The sequence below is a fragment of the Leptodactylus fuscus genome, chromosome 3 (assembly GCF_031893055.1).
Source record: "Leptodactylus fuscus isolate aLepFus1 chromosome 3, aLepFus1.hap2, whole genome shotgun sequence".
In the NCBI taxonomy this organism is placed as follows: Eukaryota; Metazoa; Chordata; class Amphibia; order Anura; family Leptodactylidae; genus Leptodactylus; species Leptodactylus fuscus.
This window is the reverse complement of record NC_134267.1, coordinates 8,549,130-8,574,249: the sequence shown is the minus strand read 5'-3', so window position 1 is coordinate 8,574,249 and position 25,120 is coordinate 8,549,130. Positions and strand designations below refer to the sequence as shown.

General features: G+C 46.7%; 1 protein-coding gene across 1 annotated transcript; it reads left to right on the top strand.

Annotated features, from left to right (window-relative positions):
- Positions 1-1,287: 1,287 nt before the first annotated feature.
- Positions 1,288-25,120, top strand: SOCS5 (suppressor of cytokine signaling 5). Its single transcript, XM_075267007.1, has 3 exons — positions 1,288-1,560; positions 8,924-9,168; positions 21,354-25,120. The coding sequence occupies exon 3, from the start codon at positions 21,366-21,368 to the stop codon at positions 22,974-22,976; it is 1,611 nt and encodes a 536-aa protein (XP_075123108.1). The 5' UTR covers positions 1,288-1,560; positions 8,924-9,168; positions 21,354-21,365; the 3' UTR covers positions 22,977-25,120.

Here is a 25,120-nt window from a genome sequence, read left to right as displayed (position 1 = left end):
CTGCGATAGCTCCTTCTCACACTTGGGGTGAAGCAGACGGTCACTTACAGTGCTGCCAAGTCCCATCAGGGTCTCATACATGGGGTGGGATTTGTTGGAGGTCACCACAGACAGTATCCTTCTGTCACCCACCACCTGTACTGGGTCCAAGGGGCTCCCCAGGACAGAGCTGGCCCTCCTGATCAGCCTGTCACGTCTATTTCTGTCCCTGGTTGATATACTGCTCCCCCAGCAGGCCACACCGAAAAAGATGGCTGAAGCAACCACAGAGTTGAAGAAGGCCCTAAGAAGCGGCCCCTGGACCCCCGGCCCTCAGCCTCCTGAGCAGGTAGAGTCTGCTGTGGCCCTTTCTGTGCAGCGCCTCCAGGTGGTCAGCCCAGTCTAGTTTATTATTGAGGAGCACGCCCAGATACTTATAGGTCCTGACTATCTCAATGCCTGTCCCCTGGATCTCCTGTCCCATCTCCTTGATCTTCCAGCATTAATCCTGAGTTGGTTCCGCTGACCCCAGTACAAGTCTCTGTACCCCCTGTCGTCTCCCTCAGTGATGAGGCCTACTATTGCAGATTTTAGAGTTAAAATGCAAAACCGTGCACCAAACCTGCAACGACAACTCTATTCACTATTGCACAAACCTCCGCCACATTAACCTGAAGTGCATCCATCTCTTCTGGATACCTCCTAAAGGTCTATTCACATGCAGCAGATTTGTTGCAATACTTTCTGTGATTTTTGCATTCATTTGCATGGGACAGGCCGTCCTCCACCAATGTATCTCATTCCAATAAATGGAACTGATTTAGCGTTGCAGAAATCTGCTGCGTGTGAACTGACTCCAATAGAGGAAGGTAATTGGTTTATTTAGAGGCAAAATAAATTTAGTTTTTTTGGTATTTCCAGCAGCTATGGGGGTTATGTGGACATGTCCATGGCGAGGTGACCGTGTCGGTATATGAGCGCTCTGGGCGCAGCCTCCCCGCCCGGGGTCTCTCCCGCACTGACAACCTCCCCGCCCGGGGTCTCTCCCGCACTGACAACCTCCCCACTAACGCTACCGGGTTATACAGCTCGCCCCCTCTCTACCTAACTTACTGCTCGTCCCGCCCACTATACGCATGGTTGGCAGCCAACAGCGCTCTGATTGGCTGTCCGCAGCGACCCGAGCCACGCTGTCTTGACCATATCGCCTTGTGATTGGCCGCAGCGTCCATCCCGTCTTGTGATTGGCTGCGGCGTGCTGTCTGTCACAGCTGTCTAGTCCCCTTCGTTATTTTCCGTCGCGGTCAGACTTGGGGGGATGCTGCGCTGCTGCCTCCATAGTGTCTCCGGAGGAGCCGCCACCGCTGCCTGACACCCCGCAGCGGCAGCAGCCTACTCCTCGGTCACTGCAAGCAGGTTTCTGGGGACGGATAGGCCCGGGAGTAAGCCCCGGGGTGGTGGTGGAAAGGAATCCGGAATTGACTGCCGAGGGCGGGGAAAGCTTGCAATAGGAGGCCGGGGTCTGGGCCGCGCAGTGTGCCGGGATGTCTGTGGATATTGCTAACATCTAATGCATCATCGGTAAGTGACAGAAATCGCCAACGATCTGCCTGATTGTGCGACGTCTCCTGCTGTTATAACTTCTGCCGTAGTCTGAGTATTGTGCGATCAGCTGGGCATAGACCTGACGATCGCTGGGAACAATAGTTGATGTGCTAATGGGGCGATCGGATTGCACGACTTGGGATCGTTACGATATCTTATCGATAGGTCTGTATGGTGATGTGACTATAGACGTCAGTGGAGATTTCATCCTATTTGGTGACTGTAAAACCTGAGTCTTAGAATTTGCTGCTGGATGTCAGGGCTGAGGCTAGAAAACTGTCTTGAGTGTGAACATGGACATCATTTTAGATGTGAAATTGACAACGGATTGTTCAGAGAGGTGACAAACTACACACTGATCTGCAGATGTGGTCTGTGAGATAATGATTGGACAGACTGACTTCTGGGGGACAATGGCATTGTATATGGTGGATCTAGTGCAACCTGCAGATATTGAGCCCTGTATTTCCACTGTATAGTAACATCCTGGTGTGTGTGTATATATATATATATATATATATATATATATATATATATATATATATACTGTGTATAGTGCTGCAGGTGAACATGGGGTGCAGTATTATGGGGAACACCTCCGGTTTTCTTTTTTCTTGCAGTGTACATGTCATAGCCATCACTCTTACCACTGCATTGTTTCAATCATTTGTGTCTCTGTACTTCTTCCTGGCAGAGCCCCCCCCCCCCCCCATATATCTGGGCACTCTCTGCTTTGCATCTTACGGTCCTGTACAGATCAGTTGCAGTCTTCTGTCTATAGGTTACAGTACAGCAGTCACATATTGAGGTCCCTCCTGCTCCCCTCTTCCTTAGCTTACCCCACATTGAGACCCCTCAGATCTGCTCCCTAAATTTGTGGTTATTACAGGCAGTGTTGCAGCTTTGTCCCTGTCACCTGGGAAATCTATGGCAGCTTTGTAAATGTGGATTGTGTCTGTCTGTCTTCTACATGCTACATTGTATCTCGCCCCTGACCATTAGATACGTGGATGATAGTTACATCTATATATGGTGTCCTATATTGTAACTATTGATGTAGCTATTGTGCCGGGTGAGATACAATGTATTTATGGTCTGATTTGCTGTATCTCACCCGGAGCGTTAGATACATAGCTGATAGTTACAGCACGTCACTCCATATATACATTGTATCTCACCCTGAGCATTGAATACATGACAGATAGTTACATGTATATATGGTGTGATGTATTGTAACTGTCTGTTGTATCCAATGCTTGGGGTGAGATACACTGTATATGTGGTGTGATATTTTGTATCCAATGCTCAGGGTGATTATATACATATAGTGCAATGTATTGGAACTCTCATCCATTGATAGTCACAATACATAACACTATATATATATATATATATATATATATATATATATAGTATCTCACCCTGAGCACTAGATACATCCTACCATATATACTTGTAATTATCATCCATATATCTATTGTGCAGGGTGAGTACATGACACCATATATACTTGTATCTCACCCTGGGCACTGTATACATAGCCAATAGTTTACAATACATCCTACCATATATCCATGTAATTATCATTCATATATCTATTGTGCAGGGTGAGTACATGACACCGTATATACTTGTATCTCACCCTGGATACATGGCTGATACATGGTGCCCATTTTTCATCTGTGGTACCCCCTTGTGTGTTCCCTTATGTCCAGGGTGACACCATGTTGGCGCTTTCAGACTTGCACTGTTTCATTGATCTGTTCTGGAAACAGAAGAACGGACTAAACGTTAACGCGGCTCCGTCTAATGGCTGACAATAGACCCCGTGGGCCCCTCATTCACAGTCCCTGAGGGACCCCGGTGTAAGGGTATGTTCACACAGTGAAATCTGCCTGACTCCTCAATGCCGTTCTGTGCTGCTATTTCTTATGAAGTTTCATTCGCAGGTTTGAAATTTGGGGGGAAGGGGGGAGTATTGATGTGTCACTTCTTGCTGTGAACATTGCAGCAGGTCGCCATATGCAGATTAGCCCTATTGAGCGGGACCGCCGATCCGTGAAAGAAATCCGAATTCTACCCTGGATTCTGCTTCACTTATAACGTCACATCTTTATCTACAAGAAATCTGCTGTGTGAACATGCGCTGAGGCTACTTTGCAGTTTCCTGCAGTATTCTACATCTGTGGCCCATAGGTTACCATTGATGGTTGGGTTCGGGGATTGTTCATTGGTGGCCATTGCACTTGCTAGTTTACTGTAATGTTCTTAAAGGGATTCGATCACCTCCCCCCCACCACTCTTATATTTCTCAGTATTGAGGTTGCTGAGAAAATTAAAGGGTTTGTCCAGGAAAAATGGAAGCTGGGGGCAGTGAGAAAAAAAACGCCTAGTTGCCTGTCCCCCGTCGCTCTGGTGTCCTCCCGCGCCTCCCCGTAATTCTGCTCCAGCGGAGTTGGCCTCAGGTAGAGGAGCCGTGATGTCATAGGTTGTGACGTTCAGTCCCTTCGCTGATTGAATTATTTGAAAAATTTTTCACTGCCCCCAGCTGATTTAAATGTTAAAAGGGTTCTCCATCTTTGCCTGGACGACCCCTTTAAGTTTGATTCTATATGCAGATTAGGGACTGAGCAGTTGTATTGAAAACGCATCCCTGTTCCTGTTCGTGCCACCCCGGCAGTGGGAGTCAATCATCTCATTGCGCTGACTACCTCTTGTCCTTGGAGAATTCTCGCCCACCAGCATTATGCTCTTGTAGTCCTCAGCATGTATGAGCGTCCTGCGCATGCGCCATCTCTACAGCCCACCCTACACCCAGCAGAGAAGAGGCTCCGCAGCCTCAGTAGGTAAGTGACCTGGGTTGCATCTTCGGTGCCCAACTATCAGCACACATGATACTGCGCATGCACGAGGATATGGTGATGTCAGAGCAGTGGGGCAGGTGGGCAACACATACAGGAACGGGGGCGCGTTTCCAACAGAGAAAGTGAAAGTGATGCATGCCTGTACCCACGAGGTGGACTGTAGCCCATTCCTCTGTAGTTCACCCTGGCACAGACGCCCTGTAGCTTTAAGGCATTAACCCCGCTGAGGTTATTTTTATTTGTACAGATAGCGGCTTTAGAGAATCATTTGTAGGTTCTCATAAAAACCTGTTTTGGAAACACTTTGGAAGAACAGTGGCCGGAGCCAAGGAGTAGATGACTGGATGTCCTGGTGGATGGGATTAATAACTATGGCCCATAGCTGGATTATACCACTTAATGGTACAGGGAGTGCTCGGGAGTGGCAGTGTGGCACTATTCTGCTGAAACATTGTTCAGGAAGGGCGTGGGCAACATGACAAAGACATCAAGGTGGTGACTTGGTCTCAAATTCCTCCAATATTAATCTTTTTGAGTAACCTTGTGGACTTATAGAATCTGCTACGAAACAGAGGTGCAACCAGGCCCCATAACAAAACTTGTAATGGGTCCCCAATCTATCCTGACCATCGTAAGTTTAGAAAGTGTGCAGCTATTTAGGGTTCCTTTGTACATGGGGGCAATACAGAAACGTCACTGTGTACGCTGTGACATCACAGCAAGTGAAGAAAGTCGATGGTGATGTCACATGCAGGCATTATGATGTCCCTCTAAATTAATGGACCAAACCATTTACCCCAACCCCGTTCCATCATCCATTATCACTATTTGCACCCTGGGTCTCAGTGGGCCCCTTAGTTGTTGGGCCCTGTAGTCACTGCTATGTCCTTTACCCTGGTCGTTATGTCCGTGCTGCCGATTCCATTCGGGGGTCCACAAGCGGAGCGCCCCCTTTCCCAAAGGGCCATCTTTCTTGTAAGGGCGCCCTCATGGGATATCAAAGGAGTTTTCAGGGACTTGAGCTAGTGATGACCTGTTCTTCGTCCATATTCAGACGACTGTGTTGATTCTCACGGCCTAGTCAGCCAGACCCATTGACTTTCCAACGGGAGAGTTCGGTTCGTAAAAATGGTGGCCTGTTTCCAATCCGTTCTCTGTCATGGCTCGTGATTGACACGCCGCCGTGATCATCAGACACCCAGGACCCGGTCAGTCAGTTTTTGGACTTGCACGCGGTGGACCTTATTCTCTCACATATGTAAAGCTCCTCAGTCACCAAAAATCAGTAAATGTTATGGAGGAGGGGGATGCAGCTGCAGAAAGGAGCAAAAGTGGCTAAACATGCGGCATGGGCTGCACACAGGGAAGATCAGCCATATCTGATATACAGCCGGCCCTGGTATACGGAGGATTCTGGCTGATCTATTCGGCGGTTCCTTTGTTGGTGCCCTCGGCACTTCTCTCCCTGACTTTGTGTAGATTGTTCCGCGGTTTCTTCCCGTTCTGCTGTGTCAGCCGTATGATGTTTCCTGCGTCGGTAGCCCAGGTGGCCGGCTTTGTTAGTTCAATAATGACGTCCTCTCGTGTCCCAATTGTACCAAGTTTTACAAGAAGCCCAGAGGCCATGTTGGTGTCAGCAGAGGAGGCTGGATAATGAATGGCGTCTCCTACAGCAGCGGCAAAGTGAGTCATTTTTCGGTGAAGACACCTGCTGGGATACAATGTCACATTGATGTACCGCACTCGCATCCAGGAAGGACGTGGCTGACTACGGCTCATAGGCAGAGGTGATGGCTTCTGTGTTTGTAAACCACCAAGTTTACTGTAAACGGCTCAGCTGATGCCTTCTGAGCTGCGCCCTTAATTCTGCTGCTTGACTTTGGACAAAGCCTGTGGTCAGACCCAACTCGTCCACCTGTGCCTAGTGGAATGGATGGATGACCCTGAATACAGTGAGCGCAGCTCTGGAGTATAATACAGGATAAGTAATGTATGTACACAGTGACTGCACCAGCAGAATAGTGAGCGCAGCTCTGGAGTATAATACAGGATAAGTAATGTAATGTATGTACACAGTGACTGTACCAGCAGAATAGTGAGCGCAGCTCTGCAGTATAATACAGGATAAGTAATGTAATGTATGTACACAGTGACTGTACCAGCAGAATAGTGAGTGCAGCTCTAGAGTATAATACAGGATAAGTAATGTAATGTATGTACACAGTGACTGTACCAGCAGAATAGTGAGTGCAGCTCTGGAGTATAATACAGGATAAGTAATGTAATGTATGTACACAGTGACTGCACCAGCAGAATAGTGAGTGCAGCTCTGGAGTATAATACAGGATAAGTAATGTAATGTATGTACACAGTGACTGCACCAGCAGAATAGTGAGCGCAGCTCTGGAGTATAATACAGGATAAGTAATGTAATGTATGTACACAGTGACTGCACCAGCAGAATAGTGAGCGCCGCTCTGGAGTATAATACAGGATAAGTAATGTAATGTATGTACACAGTGACTGCACCAGCAGAATAGTGAGCGCCGCTCTGGAGTATAATACAGGATAAGTAATGTAATGTATGTACACAGTGACTGTACCAGCAGAATAGTGAGCGCAGCTCTGGAGTATAATACAGGATAAGTAATGTAATGTATGTACACAGTGACTGTACCAGCAGAATAGTGAGCGCAGCTCTGGAGTATAATACAGGATAAGTAATGTAATGTATGTACACAGTGACTGTACCAGCAGAATAGTGAGTGCAGCTCTGGGGTATAATACAGGATAAGTAATGTAATGTATGTATACAGTGACTGTACCAGCAGAATAGTGAGCGCAGCTCTGGAGTATAATACAGGATAAGTAATGTAATGTATGTACACAGTGACTGTACCAGCAGAATAGTGAGCGCAGCTCTCGAGTATAATACAGGATAAGTAATGTAATGTATGTACACAGTGACTGTACCAGCAGAATAGTGAGCGCAGCTCTGGAGTATAATACAGGATAAGTAATGTAATGTATGTACACAGAGACTGCACCAGCAGAATAGTGAGCGCAGCTCTGGAGTATAATACAGGATAAGTAATGTAATGTATGTACACAGAGACTGCACCAGCAGAATAGTGAGCGCAGCTCTGGACTATAATACAGGATAAGTAATGTAATGTATGTACACAGAGACTGCACCAGCAGAATAGTGAGCGCAGCTCTGGAGTATAATACAGGATGAGTAATGTAATGTATGTACACAGTGACTGTACCAGCAGAATAGTGAGCGCAGCTCTGCAGTATAATACAGGATAAGTAATGTAATGTATGTATACAGTGACTGCACCAGCAGAATAGTGAGCGCAGCTCTGGAATATAATACAGGATGTAACTCAGGATCAGTACAGGATAAGTAATGTAAATGTTTCTTGCAGACGCACCATTGTAATAATATATAAGTTGATATTTTGCTGAGCACCCTGTTACCCCCTTAGTGCACCTTGTTACCCCCTTAGTACACCCTGTTACCCCTGTACCCCCTTAGTGCACCCTGTTAGCCCTGTACACTCACTATGGTACATCTACTCTCCAGCCCTTGGTATACTTGTTGCTGAGCAGGTTTGCAGACTCCTTACTGTGCACTTTATTATTGCAGTACATGACCCTGGCGAGGGCCGGCCGCCGGTTTTGGTGTTGTATAAACTGGTTGTACGTTCTATAAAGTTTAATTAGTGTCATGTTATATTGTGAAGACGGCGGCTCTACAAAGCTATTATTAGTGATTCGTCTTAGACTAATGGGAGACAATAGTCAGTGGTGATGGTAGAACGGACTGTCTATGAAGGTGTCGGTAGTCATTGACTCTTTGGGGGAGCATGATACATAATATATGTGACTCCTAATATAGAGATATATATTATTTATTTATTCTATTGCATCATGGCGTTGTACTTGTGCTTGACCACCCCTTTAAGCTCTATTGGCGGCTCATGGTCCGCTCTGACCGTAAGGAATCTATGCTCCATATACCTCCATGTGATACGGAGGGGCGCTAAAGTCTCCAGGCACATTTACGGATGCGTTATTCGGGATTTGTACTACACAACCTGCTCTAGCCCACGGGCTTCGATGCCGCCTTGCCCTTTAAATGACGTCAGGCGGCAGCGCTACGGAGCGACGCCTGCATTTCGTGTTTCGTGATCAGGCAATATGTTTAATTCCCCATCTGGTGCAACCTGCATTAACAATTAATCAGATTACAATATAAAGGAGTGGGCCGATGGGTTCCTGCCGACGCCATCAGATCAGTTGGCAGATGCTGGCACATTAGATAATTTCGCCCGTGCTTGAAGTTGATGTCATTTGTATTAAAGTTTGTACAAGTCTGATTATTTCACGCAACGTCTTCCTGGCTTTTCTGCATTTGCCATAGAGTGATGTGTCCCCGATGTAATCGCTTGTGTTGTGCTTGTTTGCAGGGCTTGTCGTAACATCCGGAGTTGACGGCATCTTTTTGCACTAGGAAAGGAAGATCCGGTCTCTTCTCTTCTTGCACTTGTCATCTCGTTGCCTTGGAGCCGTAAAGCCGCGGCGCACTCGAGCACAGAAACTTTTCAGCACTTGGAGATGAGAGGACGAGCAAAAACGTGTTAAGAGCGCCTTGTCTGTCAGCTGCACTTATTCAGGTTCCACCATGAGGAATGTAATGCAGAAATAAGTAACGGTGAGTCTATCAACATCGGTGTAAGCGGGGCCGGCTTGTGCCTGTCAGATACCAATAACCCGCCCTTCAGGAGATGGCCGATGTGCCTGATTGTTAGATATTCTGAACCATCCGATGGCAGAACGCCGGCATGTAGAGTATGGTTTGTGTTACTTAAAGGGGTTGTGTCATCAAGATGGGAGATAACGGGGGGGGGGGGGGGGGGGTCCAACCTCTCTCCATTGGTCCCCTCCATCTTCCCAGTGAATGATGCACTTGGTGACAAACACGCCATTCACTTTTTTGGGGCGGTTGACCCAGGAGCAAAGGAAGGCGCTGGCACTTCATTCAATGGGGCGGATGCAGGGGGATGTTCAGTTCCCCCCATACTCCCACTTACTGGCCGATCCAACAGGAATGTGACTTTACTTCCCATAGCCACAGGATAGGGGATGTGGCAGAACCCCTTTAAGACTGGGATAACCCTTTTTAAAGGGGCTCTTTCAGCAAAATGATTCTGATAGAGCCCCGCATATGCGTGAATAGCTTTTAAAATGGCCATTCAGGCATTGCTAATGTTATATTAAACTACCCCCCACCCCCTAAAAAAGAATATGATAATCATACCGTATCGTGCACAGTGGGTGGGCATGCACGGTCCAACGTCATCTTTAGCCACACCTACATTTTCTTGCAGCGATGTCCTCGGGTCCCGTCTTCCTCGTCGTCTTCTTCCGGCGTCATTGCTTGTAATCCCGCTCTGGCGCAGTAGCATGGGAACTGAGCATGCTCAGTTCCCTTCTGCTGTCCCCCTGCTACTCCTCGAGTCCCATCTTCCTCGTCTTCAATCCCGCGCCAGCGCAGTAGCAGGGGAACTGAGCATACTCCTATTCCAGTGTGTGATTATAAGCAATGACGCCGGAAGAAGAAGACGAGGAAGACTGGACCCGAGGACATCGCTGCAAGAAGAAAGAAGATGTAGGCGTGGCTAAAGATGACGTCGGACCGTGCATGCCCGCCCACCGTGCACGGTACGGTATGATTATCATATTCTTTTTTTAGGGTATTATTTATTTTAAACCGGGGGGGGGGGTGTAGTTTAATATAACATTAGCAATGCCTGAATGGCTATTCACGCATATGTGGGGCATCATTTTGCTGATAGAGCCCCTTTAAGTCTGTCTAAAGAGGATTTGCAGGACTAGTTATTGGATGACCTAAGGATACGTCATGAATGGATGAGCCTAGAAAAGCCCCCTTTAAATATCATGTTCATTGTAATCCCCAATGTTCGGCATTTACATGCTGGTAACTCTTCACAGAATAATTGGACTTTTTGCTTTCTTAGTATGGCGCCATCTGGTGGTATGGCAACACATTGTGGTTCTTTCCACAGCGCTTCAGACAGAAAGTTCACGGCGGTTTTCCTCTGCGGACTTTCTTTTACAATTATACTTTTGCTGGCGGTACGTACATACAACTGACCTGTTGCGATTTCCAAAACCACACCGGTTTTGGAAATTGCAGTGGTTTTTACCGCAAAGTGGGCATGGGGACCGATGAACCCCTTTAATGTGATAGGAGTGTGACTATTGGCACCCCTGCCAGTCTGTCGGCGTGGGCCACGGTGTTGGTTATATTGGATTGTACTTTGCCGTGCGTATAGTGCGAGTGAAAGGGTTAATCTGAATCCTCCTCCTGCCCTCTCGTTCTTAATGAATATTATGTGTACTAAACACCTCCATAAACGCACGTCCTCGCGGGTGCCAAGGCTGGGTGAAGGGTACGTCAGGGCGACTACCACCTACCTGCTGTTGTTCCTTTTTATATACAATCCTCTTGTTCGTGCATCACCTGAGAGCACCAACATATTCTGCAGTGCTGTACAATATTAGGAGCACGCCCCATGATATTGATAACCAGGTAAAGATTGACTGCTTGATGGCGGAGGGAAACGCGTGTCTAATTCAGTGCGTTAGCTATGTGACATTGCTGGTGTCTCGCCTGCTTAGATCTATAGTAGACGCCATGTGAACAAAATCCCATTCACACATTGCAGAATAAAACCCGAGCGTAAAGTGCGTTGCGCTGCGGGTTATGGACTTGCAGCACCTCCATTATTGCGCTGTCTATGGCAGTGGTTTCAATCCTTTGCAATGCTGTGATTGAGCACCCGGGAATCTCCGTGGACCCGACACATGTGGCTGTAGCCTATAGGACTATTCCAGGTGTAGGGGTCACCAGTAGCAGATCGGCCGGGTCTGACTCCACAACATATTGGGTATAGCACCGCTCTATAGAAGTCAATGCATACACAATAAGGAGCGGGATTGTGCAGGAGGGTCCAGCTACAAGTCACGTGTATTATTGGCCACTGTATGAGCGGCTGCTTGATGGTGACTTAGTAATGGTGAACCCCTCTCCTCCCCCAAATGTCATCTCTGTGTCCTATTGGGGCAGATACACACAGGCCGCTGAGCCCGTCCTCAGCAGGTCCCTTTAATGTCTGACTATACACAAGGCGACGTTTCTTGGCCGTCGTTCCTTTTAGTAATATGTTGTTTGCTTATGTGTTGGGTTGGCCGGGGCACTCGAGCTGCTTCCACTCGCTTTCAACAGCTTCCAAAACAGAGTTGACCCTGCGGATTTCGCAGAACAATAGACTATTATATGGAAGTGTTATGAACAACACCTTTTACCAGTCTCCTGAAAGTAGATCTTCTGTTCCAGAGCAGGTGGTGACCAGAGGTCATGTTTGGTGTAAAACCTAATAGATGAATTCCTTTACCTCCAAACAGATAGCTATAAACACTATTAAAGGTACAAGGTGTAATATATGGGAGCATTAATTATGAGTAATTACATAATAAATAACATTACTTATCTTGTACTAATCCTGAGTTACATGCTGCATTATACTCCAGAGCTGCGCTCACTATTCTGCTGGTGCAGTCACTGTGTACATACATTACATTACTTATCCTGTATTATACTCCAGAGCTGCGCTCACTATTCTGCTGGTGCAGTCACTGTGTACATACATTACATTACTTATCTTGTATTATACTCCAGAGCTGCGCTCACTATTCTGCTGGTACAGTCACTGTGTACATACATTACATTACTTATCCTGTATTATACTCCAGAGCTGCGCTCACTATTCTGCTGGTACAGTCACTGTGTACATACATTACATTACTTATCCTGTATTATACTCCAGAGCTGCGCTCACTATTCTGCTGGTACAGTCACTGTGTACATACATTACATTACTAATCCTGTATTATACTCCAGAGCTGCGCTCACTATTCTGCTGGTACAGTCACTGTGTGCATACATTACATCACTTATCCTGTATTATACTCCAGAGCTGCGCTCACTATTCTGCTGGTGCAGTCACTGTGTACATACATTACATTACTTATCCTGTATTATACTCCAGAGCTGCGCTCACTATTCTGCTGGTACAGTCACTGTGTACATACATTACATTACTTATCCTGTATTATACTCCAGAGCTGCGCTCACTATTCTGCTGGTACAGTCACTGTGTACATACATTACATTACTTATCCTGTATTATACCCCAGAGCTGCGCTCACTATTCTGCTGGTGCAGTCACTGTGTACATACATTACATTACTTATCCTGTATTATACTGCAGAGCTGCGCTCACTATTCTGCTGGTGCAATCACTGTGTACATACATTACATTACTTATCCTGTATTATACTCCAGAGCTGCGCTCACTATTCTGCTGGTGCAGTCACTGTGTACATACATTACATTACTTATCCTGTATTATACTCCAGAGCTGCGCTCACTATTCTGCTGGTGCAGTCACTGTGTACATACATTACATTACTTATCTTGTATTATACTCCAGAGCTGCGCTCACTATTCTGCTGGTGCAGTCACTGTGTACATACATTACATTACTTATCCTGTATTATACTCCAGAGCTGCGCTCACTATTCTGCTGGTACAGTCACTGTGTACATACATTACATTACTTATCCTGTATTATCCTCCAGAGCTGCGCTCACTATTCTGACCCCTTCTATTGTAAGATGGGGCTGATATCGCTTCCGATGTACCTCCGGTCTCCCCTCCTTAGTGACTTATACCCCCACTCATATTTGCTTAGTATATTGGGAGGGGTCGGGGGACAGACTGCTGCTTTGTCTGACCACTATCCCTGGACATGGCGCCGGAAACCTCGGAAATCCTCGGACACGTCACTAGAGAGTATTAAACACCTAATGTGAGCAGCTGGAGTATAAAGAGGCGACAAACACGGGTTTATTTTAAATGTCCCTCTTTAGTGCCAAATATAGACCAAGGCAGGGTTCAGCCTCGCCCCTCATTGCCCACGTGAGCCTGCCTGGAGTCTGGAGTGCGGTGACAATTCCAAGAAGTTCTCTCTGCTCCCACTCGCTGTCGTGTCCTGCTGAAATCCATTTTATTGGCCAGTTCTCATCCGTGCACATGGAAATGACTTGTATATCCCTCCTTACCCTGCAATGTTACCCTGCACCCTCCTGCATCACCTGGGCTCTGTATACAGACTGGGTAATGCAGAGGGCAAACTACTGCTGCCGTATAAATATATGGACCTGGCATCCCTCCTAGTGCCGCCATTCTTGTTATCTTGGTGTGCAGTCGTTGCTTTAAGTGGAATGGAAGTATTTAGTTAGGAGAGTTTCTCCGGAGAGCTGACCCATCCTGTTTAACGGGGTGTGTACTGTATAAAACCGCCACGTTCACATGTGCGCTGCAAGGTCCGTTGGAAACCTGCGCAGGGAAAAGTCCTGCACGTACAGATTTTATTTGTTCTTAGGTTTGTTCTAAAATGACAGACCCCATTATAGACCCATGCAGATTGGTACAGGGTTGGTCTCCAATATTAGATTGGTCAGGGTCCAGCACTGGGACCCTGCACTGATTGTATGGCTGCCAGAAGTCCTACCCAAGGTACGTGGCCAGAGGCTGCTATGCGCTTGAGTGAAACCAATGTGACTGGTCAGCATGGCGTCATTGGCGTGTGACGCAGTGGTCATAGAGCGTCTATCACTTCATACAGCTGATCTGTGGGGGTTCCGCGTATTGTACGTCCCACTGAACATTCGATTGATGTCATATCCAAAGGATTGGTCATCCGTCTTATAAGCCTGGAAAACCCCTTTAATTCTTTTCTTTGGGGGAGGTTGTACAAAGGATCAATGCAGAGGATTAATGTTGTACTCGCCTCGTTGCGGGATCAATACACTTGATTGTATAGCATGCAGGATGGACGGAGGAGATTGCTCGAGTGAAGGTAGTAAAGGAAGAATGAACCCAATTAACACTACTTTTTCCGCCTTGAGGTAGTCTACTGGGATGGAATAAGTTGGTCATTTTATGGTTAAATGATAGCGAACCTCAGGTCTATAAATTACCTAGTTCTGCTGTTCGTCTTGGTGCCTGATATGCTATCTAGGCCTGTACTGTCAGGTGGGCGGTGCCAGGCAGGAGCAGACAAGGAGTGCGATTCTGAGCGCTGACACTGGCTGTCTTTGGAGTTCTAAGTCACGCCCCCATGCCTGACACCGCCCACCTGACACTACAGAGCCTAAATAGCATTTCAGGCACCAAAACTACCTGCACTTTTTTTGCTCAGGATTGGTGGGGGCAAGAAAGAAAATTCCAATTCTTTCAAAATCCATGGAGAGGAGCCTATTAACAGGTCTTAAGAATTAGAATTGGTGGAGGTAGTAAAGGGAACCTGTCGGGGTGAATTGGGATACAAAACCACCCATAGATACTTGTGGACATGGGTTCAGTGTTCCAAAAAGCTCCGTTGTAAAGCTGTCCACGCCCGTATTGGCCAAAAAAAAAAAGAACAAAATCCCTTTATACTTGAAGCTGGGGACAGGACACCTTAGTTTCGCTCTGCCTATATCAGAACTTCTGTGGCTTCCCTAAGCACCAGAGAGGAGTCAGACACTAAGTTCACCCATGGGTTGAACTGTCCGTTGTTCTGGTCTGTTGTAGGACCATACCAACAGAGAAGCAGACTGCTGCTTCAATTGCAGTTACATACAGACCCCATTGACTATTATGGGGTCCATCGTTTGTCCACAAAGTTGTCCGTGCAGGACTTTTTCATTCACACGTTTTGGTTGGACCTTGCAATGGAGTCTCCGGCACAAATAGGAACATAGGCTGAGACTCTTTGAACTCCTCAAGATATTTGTAAAATTGTGCGGCCTGGTCACGGTTCGAGTGGCCTAAACTTAAAGCATGGAGTTATATGATCCCGTGAGTTCAGGTCAGCGGCCTCTGTGTGGGGTCGGGGACAAGGCGCTACGTGCAGGCAATGCACTTGGCTTCATAGAGTTTCCTCCTTGGATACATTGTTGCTCGTGTGTTGCGTATTATTGGTTTTGGCCACTTCTGTTTCCACTTGTGACCATTGGGGACTAGTAAATGTGTGTGTGATCTCTTGACAACACATTGAGCCCACGTGTGTGTATTCCTAGCACATGTTTCGTCGAGGCGGCGGCCGCTGCCCCTCTCTGTTGTGTAATACTGCAGTAAATTTCCATCCGAACAATCTCTTGGTATATACCCACGTATATCACGAGACAAGAACTTATCGTGTTTGCCCATTGTCCAGTGGATTGATTTATTTGCCATATCGTAATGTTTGTACATTGAAGAGAAGTCCTTGGCCCGGGGTGAAAGGTAAATGAACCCCTCACGTCAGGCGTAAAGAAGGGTGTAGAATAGGGAAGTAATACGTACTATTATCTGCCATCCTGCAACACAAGCACCAGTTGCGTACAGATGGGCTATCACGTTTAAAGGGATCACACCCTTTGCCTGCTCCTGCCTGACACTGCCCACTTGACTGTACAGAGACTAAATAGCCTATCAGGCACCGAAACTGACCGCAGTTATTGCTCAGGAATGGTGGGGGCTAGAGGAAAAAAATTCCAGCTGTGCCAAAATCAGTGCAGGGGCGGCTATTTCTAGATGCTAAGAACTTGAGGGGTAAATGCAGACAGCCATACACCTTTGTGACCATCACATGGCCCACGGGCCGTCCATCACAGCAAAGATGGAGAAAACGCTGAGGAATCGATATGGAATTATATGGGACATTGTAGGACTTCTCCTTATACAAATCCTAATATCTCGTGTCCCCGTTTCCACCCCTTTAAGTAATCAGGGCACCCGAGTCTCCTGACTTTTGGCCCATGTGATGTGCAGATTCGGATTCCATGTAGAAATCTAGACGCGAGATTAGTGGAAAATTTTCAGAGGGTTCTTTGTGTCGTCTCCAGATTTCTAAGAATTCCTGCAGCGTAATATTTAGCCGTCTATTGTTACTCCGCGTTTGTGGTGTAAACAGGTAGAGTGTGTACGGAGCTTTACTGTGTTGCCGGATCAACCCTACCTTGGGTGTATCATACACTTATGATGCCCATTCACCAAAACATCTATTGCTCCATGTCATATGCTCTCGTATAAGATCTGTATCCCGAGATCCTCGACCACAACTGTGGATGACCGTTGAAAGGGTTCCTATCCTTAAAACACAATTTTTTTTTTTTGTGGCTAACCCATAGGAATATCCTTAAGAACGGCTATTCTTCTCCTACCTTTAGATGTCTTCTCCGCGCTGCCGTTCGGTATAAATCCCGGTTTTGGTCTGTATGCAAATGAGTTCTCCCGCAGCACTGGGGGCGGGCTTCAGCGCTCAAACAGCACTGGGGGCATCCCCAATGCTGCGAAAGAACTCTCCAGTGCCGCCTTAATCTTCTTCAGGAACGGCCTCTTCACGCGTTGTCGTCCGGCGCTGGGGTTCAAACTCAAGCCAACTGCGCATGCCTGCCGACCACAAGAAAATGGCTGTTTACACTGTATTGTAAGCGGCCACTTTTTTTGTGGCCAGCAGGCATGTGCAGTCAGCTTTGCCCAAGGCCTAGACGTTTGAAGCCAGCACCGGAAGAAGACGTGAAGAGGCCGTTCCTGAAGAAGATGGAGGCGGCGCTGGAGAGTTCTCTCGCAGCATTGGGGACACCCCCATTGCTGTGAGAGAACTCATTTGCATACATCTAAAGGTAGGAGAAGAATAGCCTTTCTTAAGGCTATTCCTACGTGTTGGCCACAAAAAATTGCGTTTTTATGATCGGATCCCTTTAATGTAAACTTTTTGTGGCCAATGTAGACCCCAGACCGATTGTTATAGGCAGGGAAGCCTCTCCAAAAGGGGTGGCAGAATTTTAGCTTCGTGATATGTTTTACATACAGGCCACCAAAGAGAGACTACTTTTAAGATATTTGAAGGGCTGTTCCATTGATGAGCCATCCTTAGGACAGATGATCTGAGCTGACACCCAAGATCCTTACAGATCAGCCCCTCACAGGCCAAGTGATGTCGTGCCCATCGGACACATGGTCTGAAGACAGCGAAGTCCTATTCAAGCGAATGGGGCAAAGCATGAGGCTAGAACATCAAATACTTGGGATCAGTAAAGTGGCAGTCAGGTGAGGACAGTGACATCATGTTCACTAGTCACATGGCCTAGGTGGCGCTCCGTCCCTCGTGAGAAGAGACCCCGTTCATTTGTGTTTGGTCCAAAGGAAACTCCATGTAGAATCCCCCGAATACTGTGGTAACCAATGTGCCCTAGATCATGTCGGTTGAAGTTCGATGTTGGTGATTTTTCAATTACCATTGACCCTTCCCCGCCCCGCATCCATATTTTATTTTCAGTTTTCACTCCCTGCCTTCCAAAAGCCATATCACTTTTTCAAAAATTTTGGCTTCATTTTTGAATGTCAAATTGTACTTTGTCATAATGTCCCCCGATATTCCGTCTGATGTGCCAAGAAGCTGGAAAAAAAATTCAGAATGAGTCGGAATTCGAGAAAAACTTTGTGACCTTCTGGGTTTCGAATTCACAGTGTTTATTGTGCAGCCAAAAGGACGCGTTACGATGACGACAATAACAAAGTTACATAGTTTGAAATAAAAATTCAAAACTTTGAAAAGAAAAAAAAATTCTTATTTCTGTATTCCGACATTTGTAACTTTTTAGATTTCCATTTACAAAACTGCTTCGTTTTTTTTTTTTGTTTTGCTTTTTGGCTCAAAATCTGCAACAAAAACGGCTGCGTTTCCGTAACGCGAGGCCTCAACCTCAAATAGGAAACGCCCACGATCAGAGAACTGCATGCGGGACTTTTACGACCATCAGAAAAGTGAACAAGCGTGAGGGGTTCCCGGTAGAATTTCCTAGTCGGTCCTTTGATGACGGGGTTTCCTAGACTCGCCTCCTACGTGTGCGTGTCCCTTTAACAGTTCCCAAAGCAAAGTTCATGTGGTTGTGGGATTATGTAATTGTCCTCGCGCGGCTCAGCTCTGTTTCCCCCACATCGAAGCCAATGTTGTTGTTATTCTTTGATAAACGCACGTGAAGGGAGGGCGGTGTTGTTTTTGGACTTCTTGCCTAGTTGTCACTACACATAAGACAATTGGGCAGCTCTTACAGGTGTATTTTTATCTTCCTCGTACTCGTGTCTGCTCTAGTTTCATAAAACTCTGGCAGCGATGACTGAACAATGCGGCTAAACCATGGCCAGCTACCGGGGCCTGGTGACTAGTGTGGGACAGAGTTTCTGTGGTGGGTCTCGGCCAATAGAAGATCAGACTGGTAATGTTGTTATTACGCTATTGTTCTAATCGTTGATTTGGTGCGGCAATATAGGCTACTGGTTATTATCAGGATATTGAGAGGCTGCGTATGGTGTCTTAAGTTTACCAGTGGTGATGGTGGTAGAGGATGAGCGAGCGTCCAATCTATTGTATTGTGTCACAGTTTGGAGAGTACATGGGAGTATATAGGAGGTGTGGGATGGCCGGCCTCCTAGGCCATTGTTAATACACCCAACTGAATTTTCTGGCCATTATGTAGTCGGTGAATGGGTTGGCCATGGTGCAATGAGGGAAGAGGTAATTACCTTTGTAACCGATTTAAAGTGATTGTCCCACAAAGTAAACTCAGCAGGACCTTCGTCCCACTTCACATTCATACTGAGCGCAGCCAACCTGAACGCGGGCAGGATTGGTGGTGGTCGGCGCTCCCATTCACTTCTGTGGGGGCACCAGAGATAACCAAGTGCTGCACTTCGGCCATCTCCCTTGCTCTCCTTAAAGGGAATGGGAGCGCCGACCACCTCCAATCCCACCTGGATGCACTCAGGTTCAACGTGGGTCGAGACATAGGTCCTGTCGAGTTGACTTCGTTGGACAACCCCTTTAAGGGGTGGGATTCCAAGACTGAAAGTTTTGAGGCCACGGAGATGGTCGTTGCAGTAGTCTAGGTGGGAAAAGAAGATGGTGGAAAAACTCTTCATGACTCAGATGATCTACTGGATTCCTCTTTCTCCATCTCACCGAATACGATGAGCCCCTTCCATCTATTATATTTCAGCTTTTTTGATCTATCCCCGGACATCGCTGTATTTCTGCGTCCTGTGCTCGGCCTCTACGTAACAGACCATGGAGGTCACATACCAATTCGCTAGTGTAGACGAGGCGAGGTTCAAGTCCTTCACCATATTCTTGTAGTCAGTCACACGACACCACTTCTTAGTTTTTGGGGAATCTTTTTTTTCTTCTTATTAAACAATGCATTCCTCTCCTTCGAGAATTCAACTGGAACTGTATTAGACGAGTCTCGGAGTGGGATTGTCTTCTATTCCTCCTCCAGTTATAGCTATGAAAATTGGCAGACCGCCACAGACTTTGTAGACTTTGTAGACCTTAACCCTTGGGTCGCTTTTGTATGGAGCAAAACCCAATCCCTGAACGATTATTCCCCCGTAAAAAATTTTTTTTCCTGTAATTAATTTCTATAGCGCCAGCGGATTTCGGGGAATTCAGTGGTTCTTACCCATAGTGGGGTTCACAAACTGAATCCTGGATTTCCCTTACATAGATTGGGAGCCAATTAACCCTTTAGTAGGCTATTAAGTGTGGGGGGAACCAGAGTCTGTAGGTGAAGCTCAAACGAAAATGTGGAAAATTTTTGGAAGCTTGCAGTGGTCCTCGCGGGAAATACCTGTTTTTTATTTTGGACATCTTGGTTGTGCAAAATTATTCTTGAATATTTGGCCTTTATATTAGTCAAAATTATAATTGCAATTTTTTTTAAACAAAGTTCACCAAATTGGTGGAAAAACAGGACGCCAAACTCCCCCATTCCTACGACTTCTGTTTCGAAGCTGCTCGTTTTCCAAGGACAGACAAACAGGTGACGCGGGCACCATTGGAACAGCAGTGGTAGGGTGAATGGGGAGGAAAGTGACCCCTTCAATTTAAAGGGATTCTACCACTAAAGCAACATTTTTTTTTCTAATTACCACGTTGGAATAGCCTTAAGAAAGTCTATTCATCTCTTACCTTTAGACGTGGTCTCCGCGGAGCCGTTCCTTAGAAATACTGGTTTTAACCGCTATATAAATGAGTTCTCCGCAGCAATGAGGGCAGGCCCCAGCGCTCAAATGGCGATGGGGTCGTCCCCACTTCTGCCCGAGAGCTCACTCCAGCCCTGCCTCCATCTTCAGCTGCAACCCCGCCTCTTCTGTCTTCCGTCTCGGTCCAACTTCTGACGCCTGCGCAGTATGCTCCTATATTGAACTACAAGAGCAAGAGCAGCCTCCCAAAAATGGCCGGCGGCCATTTTTGGTAGGCCGATCTTGCTCTTGCAGTTAAATACAGGAAAGTACTGCGGCTGGTGGCTATTTTTGGGAGGCCGCTCTTGCTCTTGTAGTTCAATACAGGAGTGTACTGCGCAGGAGTCGGAAGTTGGACCGAGACGGAAGACGGAAGGGGCGGGGTTGCAGCTGAAGATGGAGGCAGTGCTGGAGTGAGCTCTCGGGCAGCAGTGGGGACGCCCCCAACGCCATTTGAGCGCTGGGGCCCGCCCTCATTACTGCGGAGAACTCATTTATATAGCAGCTAAAACCAGTATTTCTAAGGAACGGCTCCGCGGAGACCACGTCTAAAGGTAAGAGACGAATAGCCTTAAGGCTATTCCGACGTGGTAATTACAAAAAATGTTGTGTTAGTGGTAGAATCCCTTTAAGTAATTTGCATCTACTGACCTCGTTGTCCAACTTCATAACATGTGACTGTTTCTCTCTCTTTGCAGGTTCACTGATCAATGGATAAAGTTGGAAAAATGTGGAATACATTCAAGTATCGGTGCCAGAATCTCTTTAGCCATGAAGACGATGGAAACCAAACCAGTGTGGTGGATGTTAATGCAAACAGGTGTTTGGGTGGTGGGGAGAAAGCAGAACCTTCCTCTAGTCAGTCGCCCTTGTCGTCAGCAAACCCATTACACAGGAACATCTCGACCGAACTAAGCTTGACCGCCTGCAGTAGCGCCAATAGGAGAAATCCCAACTGTGTATCTGAAATGCCACAGCTAGTTGAAATTAGTATCGAAAAAGACAATGATATCGGCCTTAGTGCTGGCGTCCGTCTGGCGCGAAGGGACTCGTACACTCGCCATGCTCCATGGGGCGGCAAAAAGAAACATTCTTGTTCCACCAAAACTCAGAACTCTCTCGACCCTGATAAGAAAATTGTCAGGCAAAGAAGTGGACTCCCAAGACGAGACCGAAGACATGTCGTAGGATCTGTTCACGACATGGAGGTCGTGTCTAGTAGAGCGATCGGTAGTCGCAGTTTAAGACAGAGACTCAATGAGACTGTAGGGTTATGTTTTCCTATGAGAACATACAACAGACCATCAAAGCCACTCTTTGCAACCAAGAGAAAAATTCATCTTTCGGAGCTAATGCTTGAAAAATGTCCCTTTCCTCCAGGTTCGGACCTGGCTCAGAAATGGCACCTGATTAAGCAACATACGGCCCCCGTCAGTCCACACTCAAGCATATTGGATACCTTCGAGCAGACTCTTTCCACTGAAGACGAAGAAGACCGATTACGCGAAAGGCGTAGACTTAGCATTGAAGAAGGGGTCGACCCTCCTCCCAATGCCCAGATCCACACATTCGAAGCTACAGCACAAGTTAACCCAGTATATAAGCTTGGACCAAAACTTGCTCCTGGCATGGCTGACATGTCGGCGGACAACAATGCAGCGTCGCACGGCGGTTGTGAGTCTGAAGAAGACGGCACGACTCTCTGTCTACAGTCCCGTCGACAGAAGCAGCGCCAGTTTTCTGGAGACAGCCATATGCAAACGAATAGACAGGGGGCTTGGAAAGTCCACACACAGATCGATTATATTCACTGCCTTGTGCCAGATCTAGTAGAGATTACTAGTAACCCCTGTTATTGGGGCGTCATGGATCGCTACGAGGCAGAAGCGTTGCTGGAAGGCCGGCCAGAAGGCACCTTTTTGCTCAGGGATTCCGCACAAGAGGACTACCTTTTCTCTGTGAGCTTCCGTCGCTACAACCGATCTCTGCACGCCCGCATTGAGCAATGGAATCATAACTTCAGCTTCGACGCCCACGATCCCTGTGTATTTCACTCCTCCACTGTTACGGGACTCTTAGAACACTATAAAGATCCTAGCTCTTGCATGTTTTTCGAACCCTTACTGACGGTACCCTTAAATAGGACTTTCCCGTTTAGCCTGCAGTACATCTGCCGGGCGGTCATTTGCAGGTCTACCACCTACGATGGTATCGATTTACTTCCTTTGCCATCCATGTTACAAGACTTCCTTAAGGAATATCATTATAAGCAAAAGGTCAGAGTGCGGTGGTTGGAGCGGGAGCCGATTAAGTCGAAATAAAAAAAGACAACGCGTTTCTCTTCTCCTGTCTCTACCTTCCAGAATATCACCTCATAGACTTAGGATATGCTCAGTTTGTATCAGATAATAAAAGCACATGTACCCGTACTTAGAAATAATAGAGTATGACACTTCGAGCTTTAAGTGTATCAGTATACTAATAATCTGCCTGTAAGGAGGGCCGTTGCGCATTCTTCGGAACGATGAAGCAGAACTTGTAGGCTGCATGTTCTCCCGAATGCTGACGCTTTATCATTACTAATGCTTGGATCTTCTTCACGTTCGCTCTCTGGCCGGGGCGGAGGCGACTACCTGGCTTCTTTTTTTTTCTTACAATTAACCGTAGTTTAAGTACTTTTAGAATAAAACCCTAAATGTTCCCAATGGGCGAATAAAAACCAAACCCTAAACTCCCTAGACTCCCTATACGACTCTAGAAGACGGCAAGATGGTGGTCGTCCTAAGACGGGAATAAATTTGATGCCTTTTTGTGAAGCTGGAAGTCAGTAGGTTGGGTTAGACCTTGTTCACGTCATGTTAGACTTCGACCTCCGACACGAGGCTACGAGAACGTATAAGCTTACCGGGACACTCGGCATCCATCGACTCCAAACAAAGCCTTGTATCGTGGTCTACGGTTTCTGGCTCGGCCTAAAAAGTCATGGACAACTTTCGCTTTTCGATACCGTTAAATAAAAAATATAGATCAACCCAACGGAGGCCCGAAGGACGATTGTGGCCTCTATGGGGTGCACGGAGTCTGATGGATACACTAAAGGACTCTAGCATGATGTGAACATGACTTGTTTGTTTCATCCAAGTTGGTGCTGATATTTCATTGGTTACTAGAGGTGACGTTGCGTTCCTTTTGACCCCCCCCTACGAATAACATTCACAAATACCGCTTGGTCAACACTAAAAGAGTTGTATAGGACTATGATATGGACAACCAGTCCATTGGCCACATGGCCATGCTCCAGCTCAGTCCCGCTTGCAATACCGAGCACAACCACTGTATAGTGTACGGCGCTGTGTTGAGGCCGCAACGATTAATATCGTAGTCCTGGACAAAACCCTTTAAAGGAAAAATTCTAGTTCAAAATCTAAAAATGGCAGCCATGTAGTGCAGTTTTTGGATTCCTTACTTAGGTGTTTTTTTTAAAGGCCGCGTTCTCTTGTTATTGGGTTTCAATATGGTTTCTACACTGTAGTGGCTGTTCTATAGGTTGGTATCCTGCAGGGGGCATCATTCCTATAAATCTGCGAGATCTCTGTAGTCCTTTTAGTAATGACATCTATTGATTCGGACGCCCACGTGCTCATCCTATTTGGCATGCTTGACGGCCATTGATTTTTCGGAGCTCGGACTAATGAATTGTCTCCTGGAATCTTCTGGTTGATCTAATTAAAGGGCCAGTACCTATCTATTGGGCTCCTATCCTAATCTTGACCCCTTCCCCCTGTGAATGTTATTGGTAGGCTGGATATCCTCCCCGAAAATGGCAGGTTCTTCATATGGAGGAGACTTTGCATTTATACCAGGATGTATCTTGCGCAATAAGGTTGTCGTCCTTGAACAGGAAATTTTTGGATTCCCCTCCCCCCCATATGGAATAGTATTTTTTTATTTTTAGAACATTTGAAAGGAAGTGTTCTGTAACATGCGACTGGCAAATGGATGGTGGATCTGCCTTCGTCTTCGGGATCTTTGGACTTGGGTCCAGGCTTTGTTCCCTTTTACCATCGAAAAGTCCTAAAATATTGAGTAGTTCAAGAAACATTTGGTGCTCGGGGCGGCGACGCTGTATCCGAACCTGTAGAGGAAGACTTTGTATACATGGAGAATGGATCGGTAGATCGGGGACTTGTCACTTCAGCACAGTGGAGGGATCTATTTTGTGGGAATTGGGCCTTGTTCGCATCATGTTAAAGCCCTCTGTCAAATTTGGGGAAAGGGTGCTGCATATATTTTGGCAGTATGTGTCTGCATTGTCTAATATTGATCTCATCAGGGCTGTGGAGTCGAAAAGCTAAACCACCGATTCGGTCTCCTGTGTTTTTCCACAGCCGACTCTGACTCCTCCTCCATAAATGGGTCGGACTAAAGCATTAAAGATCGTCTAACTCGTGAAAAAAAATATAGA

Coding starts and splice junctions, on each gene's coding strand:
- SOCS5 (XM_075267007.1), top strand. CDS start 21,366: ATGGATAAAGTTGGAAAAATGTGGAATACATTCAAGTATCGGTGCCAG.